This window comes from Mytilus galloprovincialis, chromosome 7, assembly GCF_965363235.1.
Source record: "Mytilus galloprovincialis chromosome 7, xbMytGall1.hap1.1, whole genome shotgun sequence".
Classification (NCBI taxonomy): Eukaryota; Metazoa; Mollusca; class Bivalvia; order Mytilida; family Mytilidae; genus Mytilus; species Mytilus galloprovincialis.
The window spans coordinates 52,987,072-52,999,354 of record NC_134844.1 but is presented as its reverse complement, the minus strand read 5'-3'; the positions used below and the strand labels follow the sequence as shown (position 1 = coordinate 52,999,354).

At 33.0% G+C, this 12,283-nt stretch overlaps 1 protein-coding gene across 1 annotated transcript in view; it reads right to left on the bottom strand.

The window, feature by feature from the left end:
- Nucleotides 1-5,051: 5,051 nt before the first annotated feature.
- The window catches only part of LOC143083262 (uncharacterized), a 45,051-nt gene continuing 37,819 nt past the window's right edge, over nucleotides 5,052-12,283 (bottom strand). Inside the window, exons 11-14 of the mRNA XM_076259530.1 lie at nucleotides 10,841-12,106; nucleotides 9,619-10,075; nucleotides 8,620-8,937; nucleotides 5,052-7,323 (exon numbers count right to left, since the gene is read on the bottom strand). Of these exons, the coding sequence (XP_076115645.1) occupies nucleotides 6,983-7,323; nucleotides 8,620-8,937; nucleotides 9,619-10,075; nucleotides 10,841-12,106 (2,382 nt within the window). The 3' untranslated portion in view covers nucleotides 5,052-6,982. The remainder of the gene's footprint in view (nucleotides 7,324-8,619; nucleotides 8,938-9,618; nucleotides 10,076-10,840; nucleotides 12,107-12,283) is intronic.

Here is a 12,283-nt window from a genome sequence, read left to right as displayed (position 1 = left end):
TTGGGTCTTTCAATAAAGATAGGATAAATGTACTTATTTTGGGCATTCTAATTGTTCCTATTCTTTAGTCAATACTAATAATTAATTGATAACTGTTATTGGACGATAATCTAAAACAAAGGGACATAACTACACGTTTCATTTCAACATTTCATTGAAAATATTCTTAATCTTCCAAACAATACGTTCATTCAAATCGTTATCACATGAATGTCTGTGTTGTCACACACTGGTTATTTTTTATAAAGAGTGATTTGGCTTGAAATGGGTCTGTCCCTCCAAAAGTGGAAACAAAAATTAATAAAAATCTTTTAACATACACAACTTTTTTTCATAGAAATATTGATTCAGAGTTTATATTTCATTAGTGATATATGTATATATACAACATTACGTTTTAAAATAAAAAAAAAATGTTTTGGCAGAGTTGTTGCTTTAATATAAATAAGATGTGGTATGAGTGCCAATGAGACAACTCTCTGTCCATGTCACAAAGTTTAAAAACTTAAACAATTGTAGGTCAACTTTTCCTTTTGACTGTACTTTTATGTTGAATATGTCTTTGGTGACAGTTCAATATGTTTTGATTATCTTTGGGGACTCTGTGTTGTGATTATCTGACTTCTTTTACTGTTTAGAGCGTTTTTATTCTATGTTGTGACAGGAGTCATTACTTATACTGCATGGATGACGTTATACATTAATCTTCATTCAAGACTGTACGCTTCACAGAGAGTCAAATAGTGAATAATCATGTCAATACCAAAGCTGACCTTAAGGACTCTTTTGAAAAATTAGAAGTACCTGCTATGTATAAGTTGCCTTAACTACAAAAGAAACTTGTTCAAAATTCATTTTATCTCATGTAAAAGTAAGAATGCCTTATCTTTCCATAGAGTTAACTTGTTACTTACTTTGATGAAAGAACTAGTGATTTGTTTTGTAATAGTGCCTATGAAATGATGGAATTAGTTATTTTTCGGGTTATATTTATCTTTGGATGTTTTGAATACATTACATGCTTTTGATGGTCTGGCCTTTCAATTCAATTGCCAACTATGATTTTGACGACAATACATTACACAACCACACAATCTTATCAAACAGAAATGGTCTTATTTAATTGAATGATCCTTTTAGGACTACTTCTGTGATGAAAAAAGGAAACGTGCTAGATATACTCAGTCTTATTGAAACTGTAATGAGACGTTTTTTAGCTGTAAATCTACATCTTGGCAACATCTATGTTAGTTTTGGCAATAAAGTTTACTGACAGGTTGCCGGTATTCATATAGGTGCCAATTGCGACCATTTATTATCAGACTTTTTCATATTGTTATGAATCATAGTTTATGGCCAAAGCAAATATCTGTCTGAATTACATTAAATTGATTAAAATTTAAAAACGCAGTTACCTTGATGATATTTTGCTTTTAATTTTTATACTAGTAGTTAAATATATATTATGTTTACTGCAGAAACTTACCAACAGGACCTTACTTTGAATAAATCTTATACAGACAGCAATACTTGTCCTTTTCTAGATTTGTATTTTTCAGTTTCACACAGCAAACTATATACAATCATAGTAGATTTTTCGTTCCTGATTGTTAATTTTCCCCTTTTCAACGACGATGGTCTCTTTAAATTCGTTATATGTGCATTAACTAATGTTTAAGTCTAGGAGACCATGATTTATTTATTAATTGCAATAGACATTAAACTAGCTTTCATCAACTGCGAGTACTCTTTATTTTGGTACTTTCGGTATGTTATGTTAATGTTAGATGTTTTTGTGTCTTGTACTGATCATTTGAGTAATGTCAATGGACCTATTTTATATTACAGACTTTTGACTCCGGGTTTCTACAACTATTCGACAGGTTACCTTCTCTGTGATATTGAAATCCTGGTACTCGGTCAATTACGAGCAGCCACAAGAAGTACAAACAAATATATGATCGGTGTAATTTGTGGGGAAATTTACTGATTTACAATGATTAATTCATGTATACAAAGCATTTAAACAGACGTTCCCTCAAAATTGTACCGACTAAAATTTTGAATTTACTTAACTTTGCTCTTGCTTGACAGATTACAAGGATGTCCTACCATAGGGAAGGTAACTAGTAGAAAAAATATAAGTTCTGGAGAACAAAGACAGTTATATGAATATGGACTATTATTACTGATTTTAACACTTTGTTCTGAGCTTGTCCTGTTACACCACTGTCCCATGTTAGCGGAAGGGCTGGTTGCTCACAGATATGTTTTTCCCTGTTATATCCTGTATGTCCCTGTCCTAAGTCAGAAGCCATAAGTTCACGACTTTCGTTTGTTTCATGTCTGTCATATTTGCTTTTGTCGATGTTTCTGAAATCTCTACATAGGGATAGTGATACTGTGACAGCGGTGGCGGCGACAGTGCATGCTAGCTAAATACTCAAAAGCCTTTATTTTATACGTTTTTGAAGGTGGAAGACCTGGTTGCTTCATACTTTGTATATCGGTGCCTTATTTTGTAAATTCCGTCTGTCATATGTCCATTGTTATTGACCTAATTTTCATGGTTCAGTTACTACTAAGAAAAAAAGTTAAGATTTTTTTGTAGTGTTAAATTATCGCTCATTATGATAACTAAATTAAGTCACTTTTAAAGATACTCATGATAAGTAATTGATCTATTATAACGGTTGTATGGAATGATTGTAAGGTGTATATGTCCAACTGACAGTTGTCACCTGACCTTGACCTCATTTTCATGTTCCTGTGCTTTAAGTTTAGTTTTTGTATTTTTGCATTTTTTTCTAATACTATACATTATAGGCCAACTATATTTTGTGTATGGACATATTTTACGATGAACATGTCAGTCTTGTAGGTTTTATTTGACTTTGATATCATTTTCACGGTACATTGCTCAGTGTTTAATTTTGTGATTTGGTCTTGGTGTAAAAAAATTATAATGTGTATTAGGTCAAATATGTTGGTGTATATGTCTGTCTGGCATGTATCATTTGACCTTGACCTTGAACTCATTTTAATTGGTAAATGTGGAAGTTTCACGATTAAGTTTGTTTCTTAAATACTATAAGCAACCAGTTTATTAGATACGTGCAGTAAAACTTAATATTTAGGACTATCCACAATCCACAATTAATTTTCAGTGACATCAATGTGTGCATTTTTGTTTGTACATAGTTTTGTGATAAACTAGGCTGTTAGCTAGCGCGTTTGAATGGTTTCACTTTTTTTTTTTTTTTTTTACGTCAGAGCCTTTTACAGCTGATTACATGACTTTCTCTTAGTTGACTGTTGCCTTTCCTTGCTTACATCCGTTTCATGTGAATGTCTAATTGACAATCATATCACGTCTCCTTTTTTATGTTTAAAGCATGATTCGTAGTAAGTTTAATTAGACAAAATCCTAATTTGGCAATTCTCTTAAAGACAAAATGTCTGTCAACCAATCTACATTGACTGTTATTTATGGCAATGTGCAGCGCTTAAAACTTCACGGTATGAATAGAAAAGCGTAACATATCAACACTATACCAATTTTGTTTATATGTTGTAGGATATGTCTTATTCAGACTACTAGACTAAGTATTTACTATAGGACGTTTGTCATTTCTTTCTTTCTTCATTCTTTTAAGGGGATAATTGAATGGCTTAAGTCTAGATATAATTCATTTAGGAGTTTTCTCTGCATGGTTGATAGTTGTCTCATTGGTTATCATACCACATCTTCTTGTGTTTCTATTGGAAGCATAATTCATAGCAAATTTTGATTAAACTGAATCGTAATTTGGCCTATGTAAGTTTTCTGCTTGTATTGATCGCTGTGTATGAACCAAAGAAGATGTTAAATAACCTCGATAACGAAGTACTGGTCGCTGGGTCTCTAACCTAGTAGTAACGATGACAGGAAGCATTACCAGGACCACAGTCGTAAGACAGTGAAATGGCGGTCCATTATCTAACACCTGGGATACAGACCCACGGGTATTTACATAAACAACTATGTAGACTGTACAGCGTTGCGTTGGATTAGTTTTTGTCATCGAAAGTAGTAAGTCGTTGATCCATCAGTAAACCAATATCGTAGATAAAGAGGAGCTGATCCAGCACAACCTTTCAGTAGTGATGACTGAGACGTGACTAAGCTTACGGCAATTTCCATATCAATCTGAATCTTAAACTAATGAGAATAAATTCCGTAGACGTAGACGCAGTTCTTTTATAGACAAATTGGCGGTTCAGAAATCGTTGTTGAATGCTATTTGTGACCATAGGACTTTTTTCTTCTTTGATAATTCTTTTTATGGGATTATTGAATGGTTAACGTCAAACACACAACTCTACAACTGCCATGCATATATATGCAAATATTTAAATCCTTTATTGGTTGATTTAAAATAAATTAATAAGTAAGCAATGAATGTGAGATTTAAATTTGATAGATGCTTTTTGTCTTTCTTTGTTAAATATTTGCCTGTTTTTTGTGATTGAGATTGTGACACATTGATGACTGCTGCATGTACCCCTATGTTGACAATTATGTCAGTTTTGTTCACACATCGTTATAAATACAAAGGAATTTGATGCGACTGTCATACAAGTAAGAGGTTTTACTAGCTATAAAACCAGGTTCATCCACCATTTTCTATATTTAAAAATGCCTGTACCAAGTCAGGAGTCAGGAGTATGACAGATGTTGTCCATTCATTTGATGTGTTTTATCATTTGATTAAGGACTTTTCTTTTGGAATTTTCCTCGGAATATAGTATTTTTGTGATTTTACTTTTATCAATTCAGACATATAATTCATTCTGGGAATTTCTTCGCTGCTTTTAAGAATGTTTTGTAATAGTTCGTATCTTATACTTGGGTCTTTTATGATCCGTGTCACCGTTTGTTCATTGAGGTATCCAGTGTGTTTATATTATATAAATGGTAAATGAACTGCAGCTATCAAAATGTCTAAACATAATTTTCCAGTGGACATATTGAAAACAGAAAACCCTGAATAATTTACAATACATTTATTTTTGCATATTTATACACTCAGTTGTTTTCTTATTAACTGCATGACTTTTTGTATATATGTGAAAAGCGAAATATTTTAATAGATTGCTACAAAATTGATTAGTATCATATAAAGGAACAGGTTGTCAATTGAACTCATTGAAAAAACACCACATTAAGTATTCAATAGCAAATATCAATTAAAAGAAACATCAACATCATGTCATCTACATGTACATAAAAATGGACTAAATGCTAAAACAAAAAGTAGAATATATGATTGGGTATAGCTGATTTTGATAGAACCGATATATCAGTGTTTATCAAAGGGAGGCAAGAGATACCAAGGGATATGCAAACTCACAAGAAAATAAACTGGCAACGCCATAGCAAAAACGAAAAAAAACTAAAAGACAAATAATGGTATGCAAAACACAGCACATATAAGAAGAGTTTCATATAAAGCGAAATTGATTTTATTGTAAACTATGTTGTTTTAGGTTGTAGTCGGTTGAGCTGTTTCATGTTTGACTAAAATATGAACTGAAAAGGGATTATTTTTGGAGTCGACGGACGACTTTGGTCATTAGTATCATTTGCAAATCTCTTCTTCATGATCATATTGGCTTTCAAAAGTTTAAACTTAATTTTTTTTAATAGTTTCATAAGATGTTGGTCAAATACGCTTCATAAAAATGGTAACATTCGTTCTTAAAGGCAATAACTATATGTGTAATACCACCACATCATAGTTCGTGACATCCGGTTGCACACGAAAAAGGGTCGAAACAAATATTCCCTTGAATTTAACAGTTGTAGGTAGTTTATCCTACATTTCATTGCAGTAAAAAAATGTGTCATATACATACATCTTGGGTGTTTCAAATCACCATTAATTTTCTTGCGGTTGAAATGTTTTCTATAGTACGGGACAGGATAAAACTTAACTCACGCCAAGTATTTTTTAATTTGAAACAAAGATAAAGTCTGCACAATTTTTTGAAAAGGGCAGATTTAAAAATTACTAATAGGGGAAAATAAATTTTGATATTACACATCTAAATAAAGGCAGCAGTAGTATACCGCTCTTTAAAGGTCATAAATCGATTGAGAGAAAAAAAATACGGGTTACAAACTAAAACCGAGGGAAACACATCAACTATAAGAGGAAAACAACGAAACAACAGAAACACCGAGGTGCAACGAAACACAAAAGACAATGCAACATACATAGAAATGAACTATAAGATAACAACTGCCATTTTCCTGACTTGGTACAGGACTAATAAAGAGTTGTCAGATGGTATTGGCCACGTTTGACTTAAGTCTAGACCTTGTCTTGCTGATCTTTTTAGCGTTTTAAAGTTTTTCTATTTGTACTATAGTTATCAGGATAAAATGCTAAAAAGATGAAGAAAAACAATAATAGACGAATTTTGCATGTTTATTGATGTTGTATTGTAACCATGCCGCCTATGTTGTTCTAAATGAAATGAAATAAAATCCAATTCATCATTCAAATTCAATTTATCTTGTTAGAAGTTTTTTTTAACATTGTCCAGATGCTGCTAGAAACACATTTTAGAAAGAAAATTAAACGTCTTTTTATTTCAATTTTCCAGATAATAGACAAAACTTGCTTTTTAACCTCTGTCGTATTGTAACCACGTCGGCCATGTTGTTTTGAAAACGGAATCATAGAACACAGTTTTAACCTAAGTACCCCAATGACGATTTTTGTTTAATTTCGACACGATACGACGGACACCAAATGATGAGAAAATTTCACTTGGCCCTTTGAGTCGGATGAGAAAAAAAGCGAAATAAAGTCAATTTAGTACTAACTCCTGTGTATGCGTGTTTCATTATTAGAAGCGTAATATATCTTAACATATCAGTATATCTTTCATTGTTAAATTGGTATAACTACTAAGTTCATAAGTTATGTATTATCTACATTTTTGCATAACAGCTCTGAAGAGAAGCAATTTCAATACTGGTGACATCTGTGTGTTCTATCTGATTTGCAAGATCTGCATAAACGTCATCAGAACGTAAAGCATTTAGAAATTCCATAAAGCATTTCTCGCCACAATGCAATAGTCGGTCCATCAACTTCCTGTTCTTTTCAGTCTGTGCTGGACAAGCCTCTATAATTTGCTGATCGTCTATTGTTAACAATTCACACGATATCAAATGATCTACTATGGCCTCGTGTTTGATGGTAGATATGATATCTACGTAATTCTTCTGCAGACGTACCTTATGTAAAGGAACAGTCCATGCTGACAATCCTGAAAAGAGTCAAAAGAAAATATTTTCTAGTCTTTTTAAAAATTTGGAAATTGTATAGAAATGAACATGAGAACTGAGCAGTGGCCCCGTTTGTCCATATTGGTGTGATAAACCTAAACATAATTTGTTTTGATGCTTAAATTGAACTTTTGATTGAATTCAAGCACCATGTATTTTGGTAGCCATTACGTCAGAAACCTGTTGTTTGGGGCTGTCGTTCATTGATGTGCTTAATAAATTGGTTCTCGTTTCTCGTTTTTTATATAGTGTTGATTTTCTTGTTTGAATGGTTTTACATTAGTTATTATGGGGGCCTTTTATAGCTTGCTGTTCGGGTGAGCCAAGTCTCTGTGTTGAAAGCCGTATTTGACCTATAATGTGTTTTTTTTTTTACAAAACTGTGACTTGGATAAAGAGATGTCTCATTGGCACGCATACCACATCGTCTTATATCTGTATATGGAATTGTTACTGAGAGTTGACCATTTATGTATTTAGTTATAATTAAGACCGTTCTAAGAAAATCATGGACTGAGATGATGATTTTCTACCTGTTGTTTCCTCTACTTTTATCTGCAGCTGTCACATTCTTGAAATTTCTTACTCCTCCATTGAGTTATACAATTGTGTTGAAGAAGGAAGAAGGGGTGCAACAGACTAGTTGCCATGTGACAAATATGTTTCTTGTCATATAGATGTAATTTAAAGTCCCTTCAACAACATTAAATATGTTGAAAAGAGCAATATGTGAATGTTACTACATGTATATAACTGATCTTTGTTACGATTAAGAAAATATTATAGATATAACATAAACAGCTTTATCAATGATAGGGAATAGTTACAGACTGTATTATTGATTTATTCTGTGACCCATTAATTTTGGGTTAATCCATCATTTAAGAAATTGATCTATATTGGCGGCTATTTTCATTCGACTTCCTTAAACAAACAAGGCACGAAGTGTTGTTAAAATTAAGAAATAATGCTTGTGTCTAATGTTAAAAATCAAATTGCTAGACAAAAACGTTTCATATATTGCAAGTTAAAATTAGTACCTTTAAGTCTTTATCCATTGTAGCATTATCAGTTGATGGAAAATAAACAATTTTCGAATAAAATACATTAAATTTGTCGAATCTATCAATAAATCTGTTAAACTTCATGTTTGCTGCAAGCCCAAGCCTTATCATGCATATATTTTTTTTGTATGCTAAAGTAAGAATTGTAGTTGAATGTACCTATTTTGACAGTTTAAATTAGAAAACAACACAAATCATAAACAATTTCATTACCTTCCATTTGTGATGTTCTTGTATCTACTGTGGTATCTTCAAGATCGCAGCTGAGTAGTTCGACTATATCATCATATCCGCTTTCCCGCAAAGCATCAATGAATACATTAAAAGTAGAACGATTCCTATTAATGATTATATCTAGCAACGCCTGATTTTGTTCCGTCTGTTTGACATGTTGTTCGATATGGCGTCTGTCTTCAATGGATAACATGCAGTGGGTCATCATTTGGTCCAATATTTTGCCTACACATATTTCCTGCATAATCATCTGGAAATGGCGTCTGATGTTTACCTCGAATGTATCGGGGATAATTTCTGTAATTTTAGAAATCAATCATGCTATGAAATTCGGTAAATGGTTGATTAAAGGGCAAATATTTTATGCATGTTCAGAAAAATAACACATTAACAATTAATTCAGTAGCTAGGTCCTGTGATAGAGGCAACCCGAGATGAAGATAGAGGAAATGTAGACTGTCAATGGAAAATGAGGGTGAATTGGATAGGAACAGGTATTTTGCCTTTCAGTAGCCCACTTACATTCCCATAAACGAGTTAATGCAAGGTCTCTTAAATTTGATATGGTGATTTAATGATATATCAAAACATTGTAAAACCCATAAGCGTAAATAATTAAGAACATGCAACCCAATTGCACAAAAGGGAGAATTTAACTTGATGATTATAATTATACTAAGTTAAACTTAAAATTAGAAAACACACTATCAATGCAGATCAGGAGTAAACTCAATTGATTCGTAAACCATCAATAGGGGTCACTTTCAGAAGGGGTCACAGTTGGAATACATCTCCTAAATGTTAAAATAATATTGGATATTTTGGTACAAAAATGAATAAAGTCGAACCCCGATTCCTGAATCCCCCTGAATTATTATTTTCTATCAAACAATCTAAAACAAGTACATATACTCTAAATGTGAAAGAACAAGTGAACCGCTCAGTTTTAGTAGATGATCAAGTTTGATATATTCTTACCATGTTTTACTTTCTGCAAATAGACATCATAATCGTTTGCCTCAAACATGTCAGTCATTATCTTCTGATATTTGCTAAAAAACGAGCAACTTTCGAAAAGTTTCTCAGATCGGAGGAACACATTTGCCAAGACCTTTTCAAGTCCTACGATTGACTCGTGGCTTATTTTTGAATGGCTCTTGAGTTCATTGAGGACAAAACGCCAACGTTTAACATCATCGCCTACACCTATTTCTGTGTCTTCATTTGGGCACATTCGACTTGCCCACTTTCCGTTAGTTGGTTTATGTTTGTTTTGTAGTTGGAAAGAGGTGAACAGAGATCGGAATGTCATGCTAGTATTTGCTGTGAGTTCGAATCCATCCGATTTTAATTGTTCTACCATAACTTCCGGCATCAAGTCTGTAACTGTTTTCGCTAGTCGTACATAATTCAACATTTCATCATTCAATTCTTCCTACAAAACACAAAAGAAGAAAATTAAAGCACAATAAATTAACTTAAATGAAAACAAATAAGACTTCCTCCTTTAAACTAATCTTGTTAAATTCAACTATACATATATTTTCGACATTGAGTTGAGCTCATTTACATTGCATATGTATAATTGATTAGCGACAAATTAATCAAGTTTATTCCTACATGAGTAAAGCATGCGTTTATTTTGTGTCGTTATTGGTTCACCTTTTGATGCATGGACCTTGTTTAAGAACTGAACCTTTCGCTCTTACGAATAATATGACGGACTGTAACTTAAACTATTCCATACGACTATAGTATCATTTAAATATGATATATCACAAAAATGATAATACCATACCCAGTCAACCTACATTTTTAAACTGAAGAGTTGTAAGGATTTCTGTAAATACAGTGATTGGTAAACGTTTTCATAAACATAGTACTACATCACTTTTTCGCTTTTGGTGCCAGTACTGACAGTGCTTATACAGGATTTGTGCCATGAATTTATACATCTAATATCTTCAACATATTTTCAAATTTTCATTCAATGTTAAATCCATAATTAGTATTTAAGAAACTCAAACAGAATTAATTAAACAGTTTAACGAGTTTTATGGAAGGATGGAAGCTTTTACATAACTTATTGAACAACTAAATATTTCAAATGGTTGTTCCTTTATATACGCCATATAAATTTTGCCAAAAAATAAACAATGAATGTAACCATGTTTTATATGTAAATACATTATACTAATACCTTAAACCAGGATTCTAACAAGTCTTTTGACTTATGTAGTACTGCGTGCTCATCACACAAATATTCTTCTTCAGTCTCCAACTTTGACATTTCCACCATTCCGTCTGGATTGTCGAAGCTTCCATTACAGCACTTCATTTTCACTGTGTACGATACATTCATCTTGTACCTCCCTTTTATTCCGGCGATGCTGGCTTCTGCGTGTTCCCAGATACCTTTGAATGACAGCTTGAAATTGCTGCCCCATTTCCAGATCTGAAAGAGGATCACGTGTTTGCTAACACAAACTGCCAGCTTTATTCGACCCGATAAATCGAGATTGAAGACTCCCATTCCGCGGTAAAGTGCTAATTTGCATCCATGTTTTGATGGTTCCCGACTAATCTGATAACGGCGTATGTAATTTACAAGGACATGGTTAAAGAAAGCAGGAGGAAGAAAATCGAAATGCATACACATCCAAGATGTCCTGTTAAAATCTTGTCCATCTACGTTGAAACTGTCAACTATATTGCTAATGGCCTTTGATTTAATCAAACATGGCACATAATAATATACTGGAAGTTTTGATTTCTTAATTTCGTCATTTTCTTCTTTTTCTTCTGGTGAGGATACAGACTCTTCCTCAGGTATGTCTGGTTTGACAATTATATCAAATTTTTCCATAATCTGGAGAATGTGGCGTCGGTATTTAATAAAATCTGTCCCCTCTCCCTCTCCTGTAAATGCCTGTGTTATCAAATCTTCTGTTAGTCTACCCGTTGTTTCTAACTCTTTCCAGTCAGAGTTGTAAACAATGTTTCTTTGGATCTGGAACTTCCTCGCTGACACAAGACATTTCAATACATCAACTAACCACTGTGGTTGCAAAATTACTAGATCTGGAATGTCTTCAAAATAAATGAGATTTCCAATATCATGTTGATATTTAAGAAACAAATTCAGTTCATTCCCGTCTTTGATTTCAAGTCCAACTGATTTCCCTAATGTTTTCATGTCCTCATATGCCATGACTCTATCTTGGTTTTCTCGATGTTGATCTAAGACTTGTTCATACTTAATCCAACGAGTAGGAAGCTGTTGTCCCCATGTTTCAACTTTTGAGGCTAATTGTACAATACGGCGTCGGAGCACGTCAAAATCGGATTCCGTGGAAGTGGTGTTTGACAGCATGATGAAATCTTTTATGTGCTTTCGTTTCGGATGGTCCCCTAGAATTTGATCAAACTGTTTCTGAATTTCCCATTTCCGTGTTTCCTTACTAATCTGCAAACATATTTGATGAAGGCATAACACACTTTAAGAATAGAATGCACAATGTTTGATTTCTTTACTATTGACATGCATGACTGCCAATTGGGCAATGATAACAGAACGGCAGATGAATCATTTTGATTGCTTATATTTCAAGCTAGAATATGAATAGTCGTATAATTGCATTTT